Source organism: Scyliorhinus canicula, chromosome 26 (genome assembly GCF_902713615.1).
Source record: "Scyliorhinus canicula chromosome 26, sScyCan1.1, whole genome shotgun sequence".
In the NCBI taxonomy this organism is placed as follows: domain Eukaryota; kingdom Metazoa; phylum Chordata; class Chondrichthyes; order Carcharhiniformes; family Scyliorhinidae; genus Scyliorhinus; species Scyliorhinus canicula.
Window position 1 is genome coordinate 1,035,676 of NC_052171.1, and position 22,276 is coordinate 1,057,951.

At 47.5% G+C, this 22,276-nt stretch overlaps 1 protein-coding gene across 8 annotated transcripts in view; it reads left to right on the forward strand.

Annotated features, from left to right (window-relative positions):
- The window catches only part of LOC119957394 (transcription factor COE2), a 294,554-nt gene that overhangs the window by 168,778 nt on the left and 103,500 nt on the right, over positions 1–22,276 (forward strand). For all 8 annotated transcript variants that reach the window (XM_038785416.1, XM_038785419.1, XM_038785418.1 and 5 more), the window contains one exon: positions 17,696–17,777. In XM_038785416.1, coding sequence (XP_038641344.1) covers positions 17,696–17,777 — 82 coding nt within the window. The remainder of the gene's footprint in view (positions 1–17,695; positions 17,778–22,276) is intronic.

The following is a 22,276-nucleotide window of genomic DNA, read 5'->3' on the forward strand; positions in this document are numbered from 1 at the left end:
GGGCGTGTTAAAATCCTCCCATTTCAAACAGCAATTTTCAAAGGATACCCATTGCATGGGAAAATGTGAGAGGGGTAAGCATTTATTTTTCACCTGAAGATACAAACTGTTTGATATACCATTGCACAGGTGACAGTTATCTTCTACTATCTTGGTCACCTCCCATTCTAGTAGGTAAGTGGAAACAATGGGAGGTGACGAGGTCCATCATTTTGTGATCCTGGGAAAAATAATCCAGATGGAGATGGTGCATGGAATCTTGGGCAAGATTCTCCGCCCCGCCACGCCACTTTTCAGCCTCGACCCGCTGGCTGGATTCTCCGTTATGCCGGCCGGTCAATGAGGTTTCCCATCGTTGGGCAGCCCCATACCGCTGAGAATCCCCTGGGCGCCGGCAAAATGGAGAATCACACCGGCGGAGAATCCCGCCCATTGTTTTCATTACAGGAAGACTGTGTGTGACAGTGTATTTAAAAGGAGAGTTCAGGGAACAAGGGCTATAGTAGCAGAAATGTATCAAGAGAAACAAGTGAAGAAGGCACTCGGCAAAGTGCATAACTCTGCCAACTGTGTTAACTCAACATTATTACACAACTGTTCCTTGAGGCCATTCCTGGCCTGGTTTCTGCTCTATAAGCTCCATCTCTCTAAAGGAGGCTTCAGGCCAATCCACATCCAACAACTTGTTCTGAAAACACTGCTCACATTTTGACAGCCGTGTTCAATTTCACCACAGCAGCGGAGACAATCCACAATATTCTCAAAGAAAAGTTAATTCACCTTGTGCATCTTAGCCAAAAAATGAATCAGTTTTTCCAGGTCCACACCCAATTTGTGTACCGAGTTTGGTTGAAATTTGTCCATTAGTCTTTGAGATATATTGCTTACAGACAAAAAGACTAATAAACAGAAGCAAAAAAGTTCCTCTGGCCTGTAGCAAGAGAGAGCCCAACAACCAAAGGAGGGGTTAGAGGTCCAAGAGATATAAATAGATGGAAAGATGCCAAAGTGGAGAAGATAATGTTTTTAAAATTACAGAAACTGTTCCAATGTATGTCACAACTCAAACATTGAACTGAAAGCTGCACAATATGTCTGACATAATGGGTTTCTCTAAGTCATGATCTCTAAATTTCACTGCAAAGGAAGAATAACAGAATACATCACAGGATCTGATCAGCTCTGCTGTTTTATTTGCAAAACCATCCCCCCCAATCTGGTTTCAGTCAAAGTGGTCCCTTGTGTCATGCTATGGATATCTGAAAGGGTGTACACAGAAATTGTGAGAAACAGTGAGTAGAAAAAAGAGCTGATGGAAGTACTAACTTGCAAAAGAAAGTGGACTTGGCTGTCTGCTTTCCTGGAATATGCACATAAACTTAGTAGCTTCCTATAATCTTTGGAAAACACTCAAATATTATGGATCAGAAAGGTCTACAAACCCAGGGTTGCTACCCGAGGGTGGGGCACAGGCAGATGTCGGGAGGGTTGTGGGGGGGGGGGGGGGGGCATGCGTCACGGCGTTGCCAAATGCTTGGCCATGCGCTGCCGTGTTCCCGATTACGGAAAGCAGTGCTCAGTAGCACGACCAGCTTTTATAAATGCCGGCCATTCCGCGCATGCGTGCCCCCTCAGCAGTGCGTAGGTCCAGAGCTCAGCGAGGCAGAATGCCTCCCCCCTGACGTGAATACACTGACCCATTAGCAGATGATTTTTTTAAATAGCGAGATTTCCTGCCTGGAGCGGTGGCAGAGAGCAGGTTCACATATTCTGGGCATGAGAGAGATTCCTCCATTTATCAGCTGCCAGCAGTGCTGTGGTGTGAACTCCAGGGCTCTGGTGAACAACCCATGGAGAGGAAGCTGAAAACAGGAACAAAGCAGAATAAAGATGATTACTTGAGGTGTGGGTTTAATAATTGTGCTGCTGCAAAACAGAATTCACAGTTCATGTGTGTTATATGCAGGGAAGCGCTGGCAAATCAAAGCTTAAAACCGTCAAAACTTTAAAGACATTTGAAGACTAAACATGGGGAGGTCGAGGACAAACCTCTTGATTTTCTTTCAACGGATGCAGTGAGATCTTAATTCATCAGCTGAAGTCATTATCAGAAATGTAACATTGAGTAGCAAAATAGAGTTTGAACATTGGTTCTGTGTCTGTGTATGTTTCCTCCGGGTGCTCCAGTTTCCTCCAAAGATGTGCAGGTTAGGTGAACTGGCCATGCCAAAATCCCCTATGTGGGGTTACGGAGATAGGTTGGGGGATTGGGCCTCGGTCTGCTGCTCCTTCAGAGGGTGGGCGCAGAATTGATGGGTCGGATGACCTCTTCTGCACTGTAGGTATTCTGTGATTCTTTGGGTTGAGATCATGCTGACCGAACAGGCTCACCTGTCACATTAAAGGTAAGTGAAAGTGGTGGGTCATGAAGGTCGACCTGCGTGGGTTGCCGGCGTGGGTAGTGAAGGTCGGTCGGTGTGTGTCCCAAAAGATGGGTGGTTGATAAAATGCGTTAAAAAGTTTGAAAAACACTGGTCTACATCCTTCGAACTTTGTTGGTTCTTAAAGGATGGGGAAGTTGAAAAAATAACAATTTTAAAATGACTTTCATTCTTTGGCTTTTCTGACAACCATCAGGTGCGTACCCTTTCATTTAGTTTGGTTTCCTTGTCGATAAAAGACAAACTTGCAAGTTATATTAGACTCTTGTGCCCTCCTCGTTTCACATATCTATTTTACAGTCCTAACAAAAACTGCTGCCACAAAATTAGGACACGTTCCTGGGCTATCGGGACCACAGGACTCGTGATACTCACAGTCTGCAAGCACGTTCTCCATAACTCAAAGGAACGTTTTTTTGTGGTGAAAGATGAAGAGAAAGGATGAGGTGGGCTTGGTGAATTATGGAAAACAGATGTTTGTTGATCAGAAACCAAGCGGTTGGTAGGAGAGCCAGAGCATATGCACACAGTGGAGTCAGAACTTTTAAACTAGATCCAGCCCAGACTTGCACCTATATGGCAAAGGGATTTTAACAAATAGAAATGGTTCAAACGAGGAAGCAATATTGTACAGCAGCATTTGGCAAATAACTACTTCATTGTATCAGTCTTTTTATGCTCTTAAAATTCTCATAATTCTGAAGCCCAAGAATCAGCCTGTCACCTTTCTGACCAACAACAACTTACATTTATATAGTGCCTTTAACATATTAAAACCTTTCAGCATGATTCACTGGAATGTCAGCAAGTAAAGTTTGGCACCAAATCATTTAATGAATCAATAGAGATGATGGCCAAAAATTGAGTCAAAGAATGATGTTTTTATGAACGTCTTAAAGGAAGATAGAAAGATGAAGAGGTTTCTGGAGGGAATTCCAGAGATTAGGGCTCAAGCAACTGCAGGCATGACCAGCACTCGTGGAGAGATTTGAATCAGGGATGCTCAAAGGGATGCAACTGGAGCAGCATAGGTATCATGAGAGCTTTAGTGTTGGAGGTTTTAAAGAGAGCGAGGAGCGAGTCGATGCAGGGATTTAGAAACAAAGATGAAAATGTTGATAAGTGAGGCATTACCTAATCTGGAGCCAATGCAGATCAGCAGGCACAGGCGTAATAGGTGAATGGGATGGTGTGAGTTTGGACAAAGGGGGCAGATGTTTGGATGAGCTTACGACAGGTGTAGAGGGTAGACTGTGTGGGGCCAGTCAGAGTGTGCTGAAATAATCAAACCTAGGAGGTAACAAAGGCATGGTGAGTCTTTCAGCAGCAGAGTTAAGGTTAATTAAGGAGTCAGTAAAGGAAAAATCAGTTGGGTTTCCTATTCCTGTAACCCCTGCTGTCCTGTAAACCTGTATGTATTTTTGGCAGTGGGTGAGAACAGGATTTAGCTAATTGAAATGGTCCTGTCATTGAACATACTACCAATATCGACTGTCCAGCCCCATTCACGGAAAATAGGAACTCTGGTAGGTTACTCTCAGAATAGTAAACTGTTGAGAAATCAAAGCCTTCAGGAGAAGCCCTTGAAAGAAGTATCAGGAGTAAGATTAAAATATGGCTACAACAAAAGAACTATGTATCAAGCAATTAAATACTGTTATTAATAAACAAATTGAAAATTTGTTCTTTTAAATCAGCTTCGTCAAGGAATTATCTTTCCATCTATGACCTCTCGGGCTTCAATGAACTGGAACTGAATTGCTATGGATTTTCAGATGCGTTCATCACAAGTTTTAAAAAGTGCCAAGATTTTTTTCTCTTACCAATAAATTGAGAAAGTAGTTCTTTGTTCAAAATGATTTGAGAGCCCTAGCCATTGTCTGTCAGCTTGAGAGCCGAAAGATTGTGAAGCAGTGTTCGTGCCTGTATCTGTCTTGAGGGGGTTGTGGGACTGCGCTACAAAATGTGGTTGCCATGGTGACCAGAAAAAAATGAAACCACTTTGAGTTCACCTGGGACCAACAGCCACACATCTGCTATTTTAAGAGCTGGGCTTCTGGAATCCACCTTAACCCTTTCTGGTGATGCTGCTTCCCCTACTCTCCTGAAGACAGAGACTATTGTTGGAGTATGGCTTCACAGGCACTGGTCAGCAACCTTGCAGTACTGCACCCAAGTGGCCATTCTTCATGCGTAAGCCTACACATTAAGAATTAATGGGACAAAATACCAAGGGGGGGAACGTCATAGAAAAGAATAATTGCATCCTCATAAAATATCCTCATGCAAACGCCTTTCCAGCATTTAGGTAAGGAGCAGGAAATCTGGCTGTCATGCTCCTGCTCCGTCCCCTGACACTAGCTACCAAAGCAGAGAGCCAGCAGTGAAATTGGGACCACCCGAGTCAGTTTAGCGCAGTTCCATAATCGAGCTCTGAAGGAGAGTCACATTAACTGTTTTTCTCTTCACAGAGGCTGCCAGATCGGTTGAGTGTTTCCAGCATTTTCTGCTCTTATTTCAAATTTCAAGTATCTACAGTATTTTGCTTTTATTTTAGTGCAATTCTATGCTTTTTTACCAAGAGAGCTATCGAGGACATTCACAACTGCTTTCTGAAAACATTGCAAGATGGATTCAGAGTTTCCATTCCACTCTGTGTTTGTGTGTTACATTCTCCCCTCGGTGAGTTCACACAGTCATGAGAATTGAGTATTTCGGAGGGTGGAAAGGTCACTCATCTCACATTATGAGTTACATAACAACCAATACCTTTTGTGGGAAGAGAAATGAGAGGTAATATCTGCAGATGGAATTCACATCTACCTCTTAGGACAGTGAATAAATGCAATACTGTTTCTCGGAGGTCAGCTGAAGTGATTTAATGTAGCTGGGCAGGGTAGCTATGGTCCTGCGCCACACATAGCTAATTGCCTGGGAATTTGTTTTCTGTACAAATAGCAGACACCCAGCGCTCAGGCTAGATTGCCACTCAACACTTTAACAACAACCTGGCACTAACACCCATTCTTCTGTTAACCTTCCAGCATACCTCAGAGAACAGCCTTGCTTCAGGAGACGTGGTAGATAAATAGGGACCCTCTAGATTTCCTCTCTCTGAGTAATGTGGCTTGGCCTGTCTCGAGGGCTACCCCAGTGCTGTAATAGAGGAATCACTTGCATCTTGACTCACCACTGAAGATAATTTGTATAATATTAGAAAATCGTGTGAAAATTGGATGGAGGTGCTTGAACATAGAACATAGAACAGTACAGCACAGAACAGGCTTGAAACAAAATTCAGAAATGTAACAATGGATTGTTTGGGAATCTTTGGTAGTTTCACCAAGGAGGGCACAGGACGACTATTCTGAGAATTCGAACTGAGGGAATTCTTTCTACGTTTGCAGAAGATACAAATATATAATAATTTGTGGACGGACATGTTGGCCGCGATTCTCCCAAAGGGAGACAAACAGCCGGCGCCGGAGTGAAACCCTGCGGGTGCAATTCTCTGCTCCCCACACGGCCTGGGAGAATCGTGGGTGGGCCACCTGACATTTTTTACACCCCTCTGGCGCCCCCCGTGATTCTTCCCCTGCCCGCTCGGAAAACGGCGAGCGGCGATTCTCTGAGCCTGATGGGCCGAGCGGCCGGCCCTTCACGCCCGTTTCAACACGGCAGCAACCACACCTGGTCACTGCATTCGTGAAATGGGCGCAAGATGCCCCCCGATTGGGACGGGAGCACCACGACTGTGCTCGGGAGGGGACAGGCCCGCGATCGGTGCCCACCTATCGTCGGGCCAGCGTCCAAAACAGACGCACTCTTTCCCCTCCGCCGCCCGGCAAGATCAAGCCGCCACGTCTTGCCGGGCGGCTGAGGAGAAAGACGGCCACCGCGCATGCACGGGTGGGGGTGAATTAGGTGCGGGGAGTGGGCTCCGAGGCCACCGTGAACCTCAGCCGAGTTCACGACGGCCTTCACGAATTCGGCCCCCTGCGGAGAATTCCACCCACAGTTTCACTCCAGCGTCGGAGGCCGCTCCTCGCCCCCTATTCTCCCCACCCCCGGGGGGCTAGGAGCGGTGGCGGGTGAATCTCGGGCGCCGAGCCTTGACGCTTGCGTCAAAGCGGTGCGCCGAGAATGACGCGGCCGGCGGCGCCTAAGTGATGTCAGCCGCTCATGCACGGTTGCCGCCTACCCCTCCGCTGCCCCGCAAGACATGGCGGCTTGATCTTGCGGTGCGGCGGAGTGAAAAGAGTGCGTCTTTTAGAGACGCCGGCCCAACGATCAGTGGACACCGATCGCGGGCCAGATATCTCCTGAGCACGCCGTGGTACTCGATCCTGCCTCCGCCCCCCCCCCCCCCCCACAGGCCCCAAACACAGAGGTCGCGCGCTGTTCCCGCCGTCAGCTACCAGGTGTGGTTGGCGCCGTGAACCGGTCGGGTTCGGCAGGCCGCTCGGCCCATCCGGGCCGGAGAATCGCCGGTCGCCGTGAGAAACGTCGAGCGGCGATTCTCCGAGCGGCCTGTCGAAAAACGCAACATGCCATTTGGGGAGGGGGGGGGGGGGGGAGGGGCGGGAGAATCGCGGGAGGTGCCAGGGCGGCGTGTAGTGATTCGCCCGGCCCTACCGCGATTCCCCCCCCTGGCATGGGGTGCGGAGAATCGCACCCGTTGTGTTTAGGAAGCATGGAGGTAGCAGAAGGATTTGGACTTGCTAGGACAGTGGGCAATGAAATGGCAGATGGAACACAATGTGGACAAGTGTGAGGTTATGCACGTTGGAAGGAAGAATGAAGGCATAGTCTATTTTCTAAATGGGGAAATGCTAGGGAAATCAGAAGTAGAAAGGGACTTGGGAGTCCTGGCTCAAGATTACCTTCAAGTTAATGTGCAGGTTCACTTGGCAGTTAGGAAGGCAAATGCAATGTTAGCATTCATGTCGAGAGGCCTGGAATACGAGAGCAGGGATGTACTGCTCAGGCTGTATAAGGCTCTGGTCAGACCCATTTGGAGTATTGTGAGAATTGTTAGGCCCAGTATCTAAGGAAGGATGTGCTGGCCTTGGAAAGGGTCCAGAGGAGCTTCACAGGAATGAAGGGCTTATCATATGAGGAGCGATTGCGGACTCTGGGTCTGTACTCGTTGGTGTTTAGAGGGATGAGGGGGGATCTTATTGAAAGGATTCTGTGAGGCCTGGATAGAGTGGACGTGGAGAGAATGTTTTCACTAGTAGCAAAAACTAGAACCAGGGGCGGCACAGTAGCACAGTGGTTAGCATTAGAACATAGAACATAGAACAGTACAGCACAGAACAGGCCCTTCGGCCCTCGATGTTGTGCCGAGCAATGATCACCCTACTCAAACCCACGTATCCACCCTATACCCGTAACCCAACAACCTCCCCCTTAACCTTACTTTTTAGGACACTACGGGCAATTTAGCATGGCCAATCCACCTAACCCGCACATCTTTGGACTGTGGGAGGAAACCGGAGCACCCGGAGGAAACCCACGCACACACGGGGAGGACGTGCAGACTCCGCACAGACAGTGACCCAGCCGGGAATCGAACCTGGGACCCTGGAGCTGTGAAGCATTTATGCTAACCACCATGCTACCGTGCTGCCCTAAGCATTGTTGCTTCACAACTCCAGGGACCCAGGTTCAATTCCCGGCTTGGGTCACTGTCTGTGGGGAGTATGCACGTTCTCCCCGTGTCTGCGTGGCTTTCCTCCGGGTGCTCGGTTTCTTCCCACAGTCCAAAGATGGGCTGGTTAGGTGGACTGGCCACTCTAAATTGCCCCTTAGTGTCCAAAAAGGTTAGGTGGGATTACTGGGTTACGAGGAAGGGTGTGGGGTGCTCTTTCCAAGGTCGGTGCAGACTCGATGGGCCAAATGGCCTCCTTCTGCATTGTAAATTCTCTGTCTATGTCTATATCTAACCACAGGGAAACCCCCAGACTGAAGCGACGATCCTTTAAAACAGAGATGAGGAGGAATTTCTTCAACCAGAGTGTGTTGAATCTGTGGAACTCTTTGCTGCAGAAGGTGGAGGCCAGATCACTGAGTATCTTGAGGACAGAGTTAGATAGGTTCTTGATTAATATGGGTATCAGAGATTATGGGCAGAAAGCAGGAGAATGGGAATTCGAAAAATATCATTCCATAATTGAATGGCGGGAGAGACTTGATGGTCTGAGTGGCGTAATTTTGCTCATATGTCTTAGGATCTTATGGTATGGCCTATGTTTTGTTTTCATGCATGGAACGATCTTTCTGGAATGTACGCAGAACAATACTTTTCACTGTCCTTCGGTACAGGAGACAATAAATCTAAATCTAAAAAATTATCTATCCAAAGAAAAAGGTCAAGGTCAATTTTCAACATAAAATTCAATCCATTGAAAGACAAAAACGCAGTGAAAAAGAATCATCTCTCAGGAAGTTAAGGATAGTATTCGATTAAAAGAAGAAGCTTACAATGTTAAAAAAATAGTTGCAAGTCTGAGTATTTAAGAAACCAGCAGGGGCCACCAAATAGTTGCTTAAAAAGACAAAAAGCAGAATTTGAGAGTAAACTAGCAAGGAATACAAGAATAGATCCGAAGAGCTTTTCAAGCATATATGGAGGAAGAGAATAGCTGAAGTAAATATTGGCCTTTCAGAAGCACAGACAGGAGAAAGTATCATGGAGAATGAGTAAATGGCAGAGGTACTGAACAAAAATGTTGTGGCTTCACAGTGAAGTCACAAATTTCACACTAGAAATAAACAATAACCTCAGGGCTAAAAAAGAAGAAATTAAGGAAATTGATATCAGCAGAGAAAAACTACTGGTGAAACTTTAGGGACATAAATATGACAAATCCGCAAGAGCTGAAGGTCTACACTCTATGGCCAGGATTCTCCGATCCCGCGGCCAAGTTCTGACGCCGGCATCTAAAGCAGCGCGAGGAACTCCGGCGTCAAAGGGCCTCCAGGCCCAGGTATTCCCCCTTCCTAGGAGGCTACTATGGCAACAGAGTGGTGTCCGCTGCTCCGGCGCTCGAAAGCTGGCACAACATGGCCGGCGGAGAGCCGCGCATGCGCGCCATGGCCGGCGTGGGACCGCGCATGGGTTGCCGTCTCCGCGCCAGCCCCCGGGCAATGTGGCGGAGCCCGACAAGGGGCCGGCGCGGAGGAACATAGGCCCCCCCACGGAATTCGCCCGCCCGGTAGGCCCCGATCGCGGGTCTGGCCACCGTGGAGGCCCCCCCTCCTGGAGTCGGACACCCCCCCCCCCCCCCCCTCCCCGCACCATCATACTCCCAGCCAGAACTCCGAGGTCCCACCGGGTGGGACCACATGTAACCCACGTCAGTGGGACTCAGCCGAACTCGGCCCATCGAGGCGCAGAGAATCGCCGGGGGTCGCTGCTTTCAATGGCCCCCGACCGGCGCTGCAGCAATCCTGCGGGTGCGATTGGCAAAGATTCTCTGGTCGCCCGAGAATCAGTCACCCGCCATCGGAGCGGCGTGGCACGATATTCACACCCCCCCCTGCGATTCTCCGACCCGGGGCGGGATTGGAGAATCCTGGCCCAGGTGCTTCACGAGGTAGCTGCCGAGGTAGTGGGGGTGCTGGCTATGGTTTTCCCAAATTCCTTTGATTCAGCCAGAATGTGCCGACTAGGGGCTTTTCACAGGAACTTCATTTGAAGCCTACTTGTGACAATAAGCGATTTTCATTTAATTTAATTTTGTTGTCCCATTAGATGGAAAGTTGGCAAATGCTACACCCCTTTTCAAGAAAGGAGGAAGAAGGGAAACTGAACTGCTGGTCAGGTAGCATAATGTCAGTTGTTTGGAATCTATTATTAAGGAAATTTTGATAGTACACTTCGAAAAACATGGAATGATGAGAACAAGTAAACGTAGTTTTACTGAAGGGAAATCATGCTTGATAAATTTTTTATACTTTTTTGCGGATGCAACATGTAGGGAAGATAAAGGGGAACCAGTAGATATAGAATATCTGGATTTCCAAAAGGCATTTGATAAAGTGTCTCACTGAAGGTTAATTGGGAAAATAAGAATTAATGGAGTTGGGGGTAATATTTTAGCATGGATAGCGAATTGGTTAATGGATAGAAAGCAGCATGTGGGCATAAATAGGGCATTTTCAAACTGGCAGGCAGTGAACAGTAGAGTGCCACAAGCATTAGTGCTGGGACCTCAGTTATTTACAATATATGGGCATGTCTCAGCGACCCCATTGTGCCCAGCACAGAGCTGAACACAAGTTAATCACGCGAGAGCCCCAAATCGGGCTCCCCAAGTTACCCGACTGGCTCCGCCTGGCGCAATCTGGATTGCACCCTCGCTGAGTAAGATCCAGACCACAAGATTTAAATGAGCCGTGATCCAGATCGTGATATTTAAATTAGCCGAATGGCTCATTTAAAAACCCAGATGCCGGATTCGCTCAGTGCCCGGACTCAACAGTCGTGCCTGGGAGACCTCCCCAGAGGTCCAGGTGTAATGGCAACTGGGGGAGGGCCCCCCAGGCCAATGAAGACCTCCAGGTGATTTGGGACATGGCAGGTTGGTACCCTGGCACTCCGTCTGGCAGCTGGGACTATGTAGCCGCTTAGGCACCCTTTATTGCTAAGGGATTGATGTAAATGAATAATTTAGTGTTGCTGTGAATGCAGAGGGTTTTGGTGAGACCACTCCTCGAATTCAGTGTGCAGTTTTGGTCTCCACATTCAAGAAAGAATATAGTAGCAATGGAGGCACTCAGCAAAGGTTTCCTAGTTTGGTCCCTGGGATGAGAGGACTGTTCTGTGTTGAGAAATTAAGTGAATTGGGTTTATATTCCCTGGGATTTAGGAGAAAGTGGCAATATCATACAAAATTATGAAGGGGCTTGAAATGGTAGTCACTGGGGGATTGTTTCTGTTTGTTGGTTAGTATGCAGGGGCACAGATAAGGGGCATTTAAGACTGAGTTGAGTGAAGTAAATTGATTCACTGAAAGGGTTGTGAATCTTTGGAATTCTTTACCTTAGAGTTTTGTGGATGCTCCATCATTCCACATACTGAAGGCTGGGATGGACAAATCTTTAGTCCCTCGAGGAATTAAGGGATATGGAGATAAGGTGGGGAAATGGAGTTGAAGATCAGCCGTGATCATATTGAATAGCGGTGCAGCTCGATGGGCCATATGGTCCATTCCTGCTCCTATTTCTGTGTTTGAATTTGATGGGTGAGTGCAAAGGAAGTCTTAACTGATGTCTAACCGATGCTGTACCTGGCCTGGGAGAGCTTGTTTGGCAATGCGGTGCGAGCTTTACTTTGTACCTAACCCTGTGCTGGTCTTTCCTTCAGAGTATTTGATGGGACAGCTTAAAGGGAGCTTTACTCTGTATCAAACCCATGCCATCCTTCTGTGGTATTACCCTCTAAATAGTCAATGGGACTGTTTACACAAATCTTTCCTTTGCATCTGACCTGTGCTGCGCCTGCTCTAGGAGGGTTTGATGGAATGGTCCAGAGGTAGCTTTACTCTCTATATTACCTGTGCCGTATCTGCCCTGGAGTATGTTTGATGGGATGCTGCAGCGTTAACTTTACTCTGTATCTAACTTGTGCAGTACTGATTCTTGCATTGCTTGATGCTGAAGTTGACTGCATGAAATGGGAGGTGTTCCATCCCAAGCACGAACAGCAAATAAAGTAAAATTGCAGCTCGCGCAGGTAGCAATCACATCAGAAAGTGACTGTGGAAGTGTCCGAAGTAATAGGGACATGAAAACAGAGTATGTTTTTCTTGTTAGATCAATTTAAGGTTATAATTTGGGGCTGTCTGCTGGATATGGATCGAGAGATGCTTGGACTGGTTATTGATTAAATGTTGCTTCATTCTGAAAGGCACTAAATTGTGCTGTGCTAAGAAAGGATAAAGTACACAGGTTGTGGGGCAGATTCAATCCTTCCGAACAAACTCTGCCCTCTTTCACTTCACATCACCACATTGCTTGTTGTCTTGAAATTATTCCAATTTAAGGCTTTTAAAGGCTGTGGGATGACAACTTTGCCAAACTGAAGGGTATGGATCAGGATACTGCAAAATCCAATCTTCAGTCTGTCATGAGTAAGCAAATCAATTTCATGATTCTTTTCAAAAATGAATCTCTGAATAAATGAAGCATTATACATTTAAAATAACACCTCAATATTGAATCTTCATCCTAAATCCTCATCTTTGTTTTCAAACCTGTCTATGGCCAACTCTGAAACCTTTTCCTTCGAGATCACTGCTGTGCTCTAGTTCCAGCCTCTTGCACCTGCTTAATTTTAATCACTCCATCATTGGTGTCTGTTTACCTGTCTGGCACAAAGCTCTGGAATTCCTTTCCTACATGTTTCTGCCTCTCTATTTATCTCTACTCCTTCAATATATTTGTTAAACCTACCTTTGGACTGAGATTTTGGTCACCTGCATTAATCTCTGCTTTTGTAGCTCGGGTGAGATTTTATTTGCTGATGTTCCAATGAAGTGCTTTGGAGAGTTTACTGCCTTAAAGGTGCAATATATATTTCATTTAAAACATTTTGTTGAGGCATTTTAAACACATACATAATCACAAAAATGCAAAAGCCAACCATGGTAAGAGGTGACAAAACCCCTATATCCACCCCAGCAACAATCCCATTCATCTCACTGCCACCCCCAGTACCCTCCTCCCTTTTTCAACTTATCACCCCCCAAAACAAAAAGTAAACACCTACCCCACTCCGACCCCCTCTGAGGACGCAATACTCCATAAAGAAGTTAATAAACAGCGTCCATCTCAAGGAGAACCCTTCCTCCACCCATCAAATGGCGAACTTAATTATTTCCAAATGCAGGAACTCTGCATTTGGCGGCTCTGAGACTTGTTGACACAGCAAAATCCGTCTCCAGGATAAAAAGGCCAAGATGTCGACCTCTCTCCCCACCTGTACTCCCAGATCTTCTGGCTCTCCATAAAGGCACGTCTGTACTCGGAGCTACCTCTACCCTAAAATCTTTGATATTATGTCCAAACATCCCTTCCAAAACGTCCTCAACCTCCGACAAGTCCAAAACACATGTACATGGTTCGCCAGCACCCCCCGCCCCCCCCTCCCACACACCTATCATCCGTCCCCCAAAATAATTGACTCATTCTGGATGCTGTCATGTGGCCTCTAAGCACCACCTTAAATTGGATTAGACTTAACCGAGCACACGATGAGGATGCATTCATCCTCCACAGATCTTCCCTCCACACTCTGGCCCCTACTGTCTCCCCAACACCTCCTCCCACTTGTGTCTAACCTCCTCCATGGGAGCATTCTCCTCTTCATTAGCTCCCCATACATGTCCGCAACCTTGCCCTCCCCAATTTCATCCTTGGACAGAAGCTCATCCTACAGCACCGGGGGGTGGCAGCATTGGAAAGGACGGCACCTCCTTCCTAATATTGTCCCTAACCTGCAGATATCTGAACCTATTCCCCTGTGGTAACTGGTACGTCTCCTCGAGTTCTTCCAGTTCTGCAAAAGTTTTCTCCCACGAATAAATCTCAGAAGTACTCTATCCCCACCTGCTGCCATCCACGGAACCTCACATCCAATCCCGCCAGCGCAAACCAATGATTGTCGCAAATCGGCACCCACAGCGACATGCCTTCGAATCTTAAGTGCTGTCGACACTTGGTGCCAAACCCTGAGTGCTGATACCACCACCGGTCTCTTGGAGTACAGAACTGGCAAGAATGGAAGGGGCGCCAATAACAGGACCCTCAAACTGGTCCCCTTACACGAGGCCACCTCCATCTGACCCCAAACCAACCAATCCGCCACCACCCGTTTCCCAGCCATTGTTTGCTGCCCAGTAGTAATTCAATAAGCTTGGCAATGCTAACCGCCCACTGCCACCCACCCCCCCCCCCCCCCACCCCCCCCAACCCATTGATTCCTCTCCAAGATCACCGTCCTCACCCGTGGAGCCTTCCCTGCCTACACAAACCTCAAAATCATCCCATTCACATTCTTAAAAAAGGACTTAACAACAAAAATTGGGGGGCTCTGGAATACAAGTTCAGCTTGTGCAGCTAGGCCTAACTCTGCCACCTGTATTACAAGATAGCGAAAGTTCGCCTCACCACCCGAAACAGCAATTCCCCAGCCTCTTCTTCTGTCCTCGTGCATTATTTGGGAACACCTCGCTTTTTATCATATTCATCTTGTGCCCAGAAAAGCGACCAAACGTAACCAGAATCCCCATGAATCTGTCAAGGATCCCAACTTGGTCCGAAATATACAATAGGATACGAAGAAACTCAATAACCCTTACCCCCCACCCACCCCACTCCACCCCCCTCGACCCGTAAGCGCCATTGCAAACAGCACTGTTGCGAGGGCAAAGAGCTGCGGGGGAACGGGCACCCCTGTCACGTCCCTCGGTGTAACTCAACGTAATCCAAACTAACCTTGTTCTTCCGAGCACTCGCCTTCAGCACCTTGTACAGCAGCCGAGCTCAATTCACACACCCCTGCCCAAACCCGAAGCGACCCAACACATCAGACAAATACACCCATTCAACCCGATCGAACGTCTGCTCCACATCCATTGCCACCACCACTTCAACTTCTAGGCCCTCTGTAGGCATCATAATATCACTAAGCAGCCTCTGTACATTCGCCGACAACTGCCGCCCCTTCACGAGCCCTGTCTGGTCCTCTCTTATCACCCCCAGTATGCAATCCTCGATCTGCGATGCTAGCACCTTTGCCAACAACTTCTCGTCTACATTCAACAAGTTTGGGCGATATGACCCATGCCGCTCCAGATCCTTGTCCTTCTTTAAAATGAGCAATATAGAGGCCTGTGACAGCTTCGGGCAAGGTCCTCCCTCACCATCGCCTCATTATACATTCTAACTAGCAGCGGCCCCAGCCTTTCCCACCTGCATTGCTACCACATAATCCATCACCTCCCTCGCACACACCGCATGTACTCCCGGGTTGATTTCTTTGTTTTAGACAAGGTGTTGTTGGCGGGGTTGGTTGGATCGGGGTATTCGACGATTGTGGTCTTTGACCACGTGCCACACTGGGTGGATTTGCGGGTGGTGCAGGGTGAGGTTCAACTGCTGCATTGGAGATTGGGCGTGGGGCAAAACCAATCAGGGCTCCCAATCCCTGAACCTTCGCCCCCTCAATCCTCGGGAACGCCAACCCACCCAAAAACCGCCTGATCCCTTGGTCCCCCACCGGAGGCTCCGAGTTATACAACCTCCAATAGAAGGCCTCAAAAACCACATTCACTGCTTAGAGGCAGAAACTTCCCCCGTATTATTGAGCTCCCATAATTTCAGATAGCCATCCTCACCCTCTCACAGACCTCCTGTCTGCCAGTTACCCCACATCCAATCTCCACTGCTCCTAGTTCTAATGTGTGAAGAAAGAACTATTCTGTCTGATTGACCATCCAGCTTTTGGTCTGTGACCCGACAGTTAACAGTACCTCAAGCACAAATCTGGTGTTCTTGATTAATAAGGGGATTTCTTGATTAATATGGAGATCAGGGGTTATGGGAAGAAGGCAGGAGAGTGGGGATGAGAAACATATCAGTCATGATCGAATGGTGGAACAGACTCAATGGGCCAAATGGCCTGATACCTTATAGTCTAAGTTGTCACCAACAAGATGATCCAGATTTTATTCCTGGTCTCAGCCAGAGTGAGCTTAGAGGGTGCCAAGAGATTTTGGCCCTAGTGCAGAGAATCCTAGAATGATACGGCACAGATTGAGTCCATCAGACCTGTACCAGCTCTTTGGAAGGGTTCGCCAAAGGAACAAAAGCCAGTCAAGAAGATTAAAAGACTTCCAGGATCAATTGATGCTTTAATGCACTAAAATGAATAAGATAAGCGTCTTTAGTCAAAAATAAGGCAGCCAATCCTGGTGTGTCTGTTCTGTGAATATATTGAGGTTGGTGTTGTTTTGCAATGAAGCACACACGTTTGTGCAAATACTGGAACAAAGAGAACCTGGTATGACAGTGGGTTAGTGAAAGTAAATCATAGAAATAGAGCTGTGTGTTAATAGCTGAGTACAGGAGAGGAGCAGCTGAGGTATTTAACCTCAATGTTTCACTGTGACTTGCTCCCAATTCATAACAGTAAATTTTTCACTCAAAAGCATGTGTTCATCTTGTTCCTCTGGTAGTTCAGTTCTCAATAAAATAATAATTAATGAAATATAAAATGAGTTGCCATATTTTACTTTAATTTAGAACAAATTGGGGGGGCATGGCTTCACATCGATATAAATTCTTCACTAAAATCGGTAAATGAGGGGTAATACTCTCATCATTGTTTCCTCACAGTTTTCTCCTGAAAATGAATGACTCATGCTGAGTGAGCACTTCTATGGTTAACAGCAGTTGTCTGTTTCCAAGTTCTTCATGCCTGTCAACACATAGGGTACAAGTGACCAGGAGACTTGGGATCTCTACTCCCGTGTGAAGGGGACACAGGTCGGTTAAGCACTTCAACTTCTGCAGTACCTGGTGAAGTGCAAGATTGGGGCAGAATTGTGGGAGGTTTCTGTTCCGCACAGCTTATTTCTATTGTGGTTGGGTAGAAGTATGCAAATTAGCAGGAGAAAATAAGTATCAAGTTCAACAAATTATTTAACTGCCTCACTTTATTCAACAGGAATCAGCCACTCTTCATTCATGTTTTAGCATCAAAGAGATCTTTTCTGAGTTCAAGCATTCTTTTTTTCAGCATATTTTCTCCTGATTTTCTTTTTGCCAGTCTCTTCGTTTGGCTCCAATTCCATCCATTCATCTGCCCTGTCAGTCCATCTACCTGCCCTCCAGTTTTTGTCCCTTAAGGTAATTACCTCTCTATCTGTCTGCCTCTTTCCCCTCTTTCTGAACCTCTCTTTCATGCCACTTCATTTACCTAATCTTTTTTCCTCTCTGCAACTCTAACTTTTTCTGTACATCTCCTCCACTCTCCTCTCTGTCTCCATTTGTCCCTTTTCTCGCTGTTCTCTCATATCCTGCCGAACTCTATCATTTGCTGTGGACTGCCAGTTTCACTCATTTCAATTCATAAGATTTACACATGGTGAACTTTTGCTGATGTAGGTCTGGGAGCAGGTGAATGTCATTGCAATGTTATATTGGAGAATTATATTGAAAATAAATTTCTGTTTTGTTTTCAGATTCTTCTTAAAATTCTTCCTCAAGTGCAATCAGAATTGTTTGAAAACAGCTGGGAACCCACGAGACATGCGCCGATTCCAGGTACTCTTTAAAATTCCACAACTGTGCCTCAGTGTGTCACCATAAGAATAGTGAGAAGTCTTACAACCCCTGATGAAGGAGCTGCGCTTCGAAAGCGAGTGATTCCAAATAAACCTGTTGGACTTTAACCTGGTGTTGTAAGACGTCTTACTGTGTCCAACCCAGTCCAACGCTGACATATCCACATCATGGCGACCATAAGAATAAGTCAGTTTGGGTTTTCTCTAGAAAGGGACATCATCATTCTGGCAAGTTCATTACATTTTGAAACACAATGAGGGGCAATGATGTCCACCACAGATTTGGTCTGAATTTTCTGTTCGGTTCTTTGAAAATGTCTGTGGAGGTATATTTTACTTTGATTTAGTACAAACTGGGGAGCATGGCTCAGCAGCAGTGTCAATTTTCCCATTAAAATTGGGAATGGGGCATCATTTTATTCTTTTGAATTTTCTGCTCAGAAGGATTGGCTTGTGCTGAATTAGGGGTTCTGTGGGTAACAGCGGCTTTCTGGTTCCAGGTTCTTCATACTTGTCAAAACATACAATACTAGTGACCAGGTGGATTGATTTCTCTCCTCCCCAATGCAATGGCACTTAAGTCAGCTGATGCACTTCAACTGCTGCAGCAATGAGCAAAACACAAAGTTGGAGGTCCGGATACAGATGTCTTGATCCCGTACATAGCACGAACCATTGTGCAAAGGAAGGAATGGGGACAGGTTCTGACTTGCACAGCTATGATTCACTCACATCTGAGTTTCGTTAGTTGGGTGTCGGAAACTTAATGTGTGCAAATCAGTCCTGGTAGGAGCATGTCTAAACTTCATGGAGTTGCTTGGATAAATGGGGTATCTGTTTGAAGAGGTAAGGTACCCTATATGTCTCAGGCCATGTTTAGAAGATGTCAGGTGACCTTTGAGAGAGGTAAGCTTTTCTTTGAGATCGTTAAAAGTAGACATGAATATCAGTAAAAAGCACATGAACTCACTGGAACTGTCAATCTCGTTGAACTGTCAAACTCATCAGAAATGTCAAGGCATTTAAAACGTCTGCCTTATAAATATGTGAAAACAAACTGTCTGCAGTGTTTAAAAGAATCAGTGTTCGCCATTTCACTTTGTTAACATAAGGCTGAGAATTATCATTACTAAATTAGTGCTGCATGACTGATTTTATAACTTTCTGTTATCAAAATGGGGGATCTCTCGGTTGACAGTTTGATTGACAGCTCTAAGTGATTATAACCTCTTTACAAAGGGCTATAAATTCCACTGCATGTTTTTATCAGGGACTAAAATAAGCTCAATGCAATAAATGGCTTTATTTTAGCAATGCAAGAGTTTATATTTGAAATAGTGAATTGTTCCATTTGGCCCACCTTAAGATCTGTCATGGGGAAAATGTTTGTATCCATTATCAGAATGTAATTTCAGAGCATTTAGAAATATATAATATAAACAAGCAGAGTCAGCATGGCTTCATGAAGGGCAAATCATGCCAGACAAATTTAGTAGAATTCTTTGAGGTGGCTACGAGCAGTATAGATGAAGGGGAACCAGCAGGTGTAGGGCACGATTCAACCACAAATTTTCTAAATGTTATTTTGGGTCAGTTTAGCGGGGTGTTTCTCGCTGGCTTTTTGAGTGAGATCCACACTGCAATTTAACCACACTTCAGGTATGATTTAACCTCTGATTCTGGTGAAGTGGCCTGTAGATCCTGGGAAAGGCCACCCCCGGGATTCCGGATGGCCTTTGTGCCTCGCGCGATCTTGTAAGACATTGCAATCTGGATCTCGCCCACAGTGGGTGAGACCCAGTCTCACATGGTTAAGTGAGTTTAAGAACCTACTCAGCTGTGCTGACTCCGGACTGAACGCCACCTGGCATCTATCGGCCTCACTGAGGAGAACCCAGCCGTGCGCCAATTAGTACTGGTCCCCACAAATGGGGACCAGACGTATCAGCACTTGGAGGGAGTCTCCCAGGCGATTGGAGGCCCCCAGGTGGTCGGCAGGATGGCACAGACACTGCCGGTGCCACCTGGGTTCTAGCCCAGCAGTGCCAGGGTGCCCATGTGGCACTGCCATGGTGCCAGGCTAGCAGGAAAGTGGAGTTGAGGATTATATCAGATCAGCCATGATCTCATTGAGGGGGGGCACACACACATTTGGGTGCCGGGGAGAAAATCACAGTGTGCGATATTTGGCTGTGCTGTGTGTTGTTGTCACCCGCCCCTCCCGGACGGGTCTCACTGCCGTCCCACGCTCGCCCCCGCTTCTGCCGCTCCTCCCGTCCTCCATCTCCATTTTCCTCGTTCCCCGCTCCTGGAGGTGTCATACACGTTTTGGCATCCCGTGCCCTCCCTCCGGCTCCCGCTTCCCTGCCCCCACCCCACCCCGCCGGCCCTCCTCTTCCCCCCCCCCCTCCACGGTTCGCCTCCCTCTCCCCAGGTTTAGCTGTCTTTCCCCTCCCCCGTGATTCGCCCCTCCCTCCTCAGGTTTAGCCATCCGTCCCCTCCTCCCTCCCAGTCCATCTCTCCCCTCCATGCCTCAGCTACCTTCCCCCGATTCCCGTCCATTTTCCCCTGATTCTTGGCCACCCAGTTATTCTTCCTCTTGTTCGTTGGCCACAAACAGGTCCCGGAACAGTTGCATGAATGGCTCCCACGTTCTGTGGAAGCCGTCGTCTGACCCTCGGATGGCGAATTTGATTTTCTCCATTTGGAGAGATTCCGAGAGGTCAGACATCCAGTCTGCAGCTCTGGGCGGTGCTGCTGACCGCCAGCCAAACAGGATTCTACGGCGGGCGATCAGGGAGGCAAAAGCAAGGGCGTCCGCCCTCCTCCCCAGGAATAGATCAGGCTGGTCTGAAACCCTGAAGACCGCCACTTTCGGGCATGGCTCCACCCTCACCCCCACCATTTTGGACATGGCCTCGAAGAAGGCTGTCCAGTACTCCACGAGTCTGGGGCAAGACCAGAACATGTGGGCGTGGTTGGCCGGGCCTTTTTGGCACCGTTCACATCTGTCCTCCACCTCCGGGAAGAACCTACTCATACGGGTTCTTGTTAAGTGGGCTCTATGTACCACTTTTAGTTGCGTCAGGCTGAGCCTTGCGCACGTGGCGGTGGAGTTGACCCTATGCAGTGCCTCGCTCCAGAGTCCCCACCCTATCTCAATCCCCAGGTCCTCCTCCCATTTCTTTCTTGTTGCGTCCAGTACGGTGTGGGCCCTTTCTACCAGTCGGTCATACATGTCGCTACAGTTCCCTTTCTCTAGGATACTTGCGTCCAGTAGGTCTTCCAGTAGTGTCTGTCGTGGCGGTTGTAGGTACGTCCTTGTCTCCTATCGTAAGAAGTTTTTGAGCTGCAGATACCTTAGCTCGTTCCCCCTGGTTAGCCGAAATTTCTGTCAGTTCGTCCAGTGTTGCGATCCTGCCGTCCGTGTATAGGTCCCTGACTGTCAGTGTCCCTCCGTCCTGCCTCCACCTTTTGAAGGTGGCGTCAGTCAGTGCTGGTGTGAACCTATCGTTGTTGCAAATGGGAGCTTTTTCCGACATTTTGGTCAGGCCAAATTGCTGCCGCAGTTAGTTCCAGGATTGAAGGGTGGCTGTCACCACCGGGCTGCTGGAGTGTTTTTTGGGTGGGGATGGGAGTGCTGCCGTGGCGAGGGCCCGGAGGGAGGTCCCCACGCAGGAGGCCTCCTCCGCGCGCATCCACTCGGCCTCTGGCTCCTGGATCCATCCCCTTACTCGCTCGGCTGTTGCCGCCCAGTTGTAGAATTGTAGGTTTGGGAGGGCAGGATTTTGTTTTTTGTAGGACCTTCTTTGGGATCCTAGCATTCCCCCCCCCCCCCCCATACGAACGCCATGATTAGTTTGTCCAGCGCTTTGAAAAAGGCCTTGGGGATGTAGATCGGGATGGATCTAAACAGGAAGAGGAACCTGGGCAGTACGTTCATTTTTATTTTGGAGTTCTTAATTAGTACTGTGAAGTTCCACAAGAAAATTACCTCTGGAGGAGGGAGAACGTGAGCTGGGTGGAAACACCAGCCGTTCGCTTCTCAGACTCTTGGTTTAAATCCATATTTATTGAGGATCTGAAGTAACATCGGTTCTGGCAATCTCAATCCACTCCCTGCTGTACACTTATCTACAATACAAAGTTATCTCGTAATTCAGCAATCTCATTACAAGAGGCTACTGGATGGCTGTGGCGGAAATGGAAACATCTTTCATAAATCCAGTGGGAATATTTTACTGATGTTGAGTTGAGGCACACTGCTTGGAGAGTGTGGAGGGAGTTTTATTGTACGTAACCAATGCTATCCCCAAACTCCAAATATGTTGAGTGTTGAGGCAGCCTAACTCTGCTTTTAAACCATGCTGTCACTTAGCTGAGAGTGCTTGATTGCACAGTGTAGAGAGCTTTATTCTGCATCTCACCAATGTTGTATCTGACCGTGGTGTGTCTGATTGGGCAGTCGAAACCGAGCTT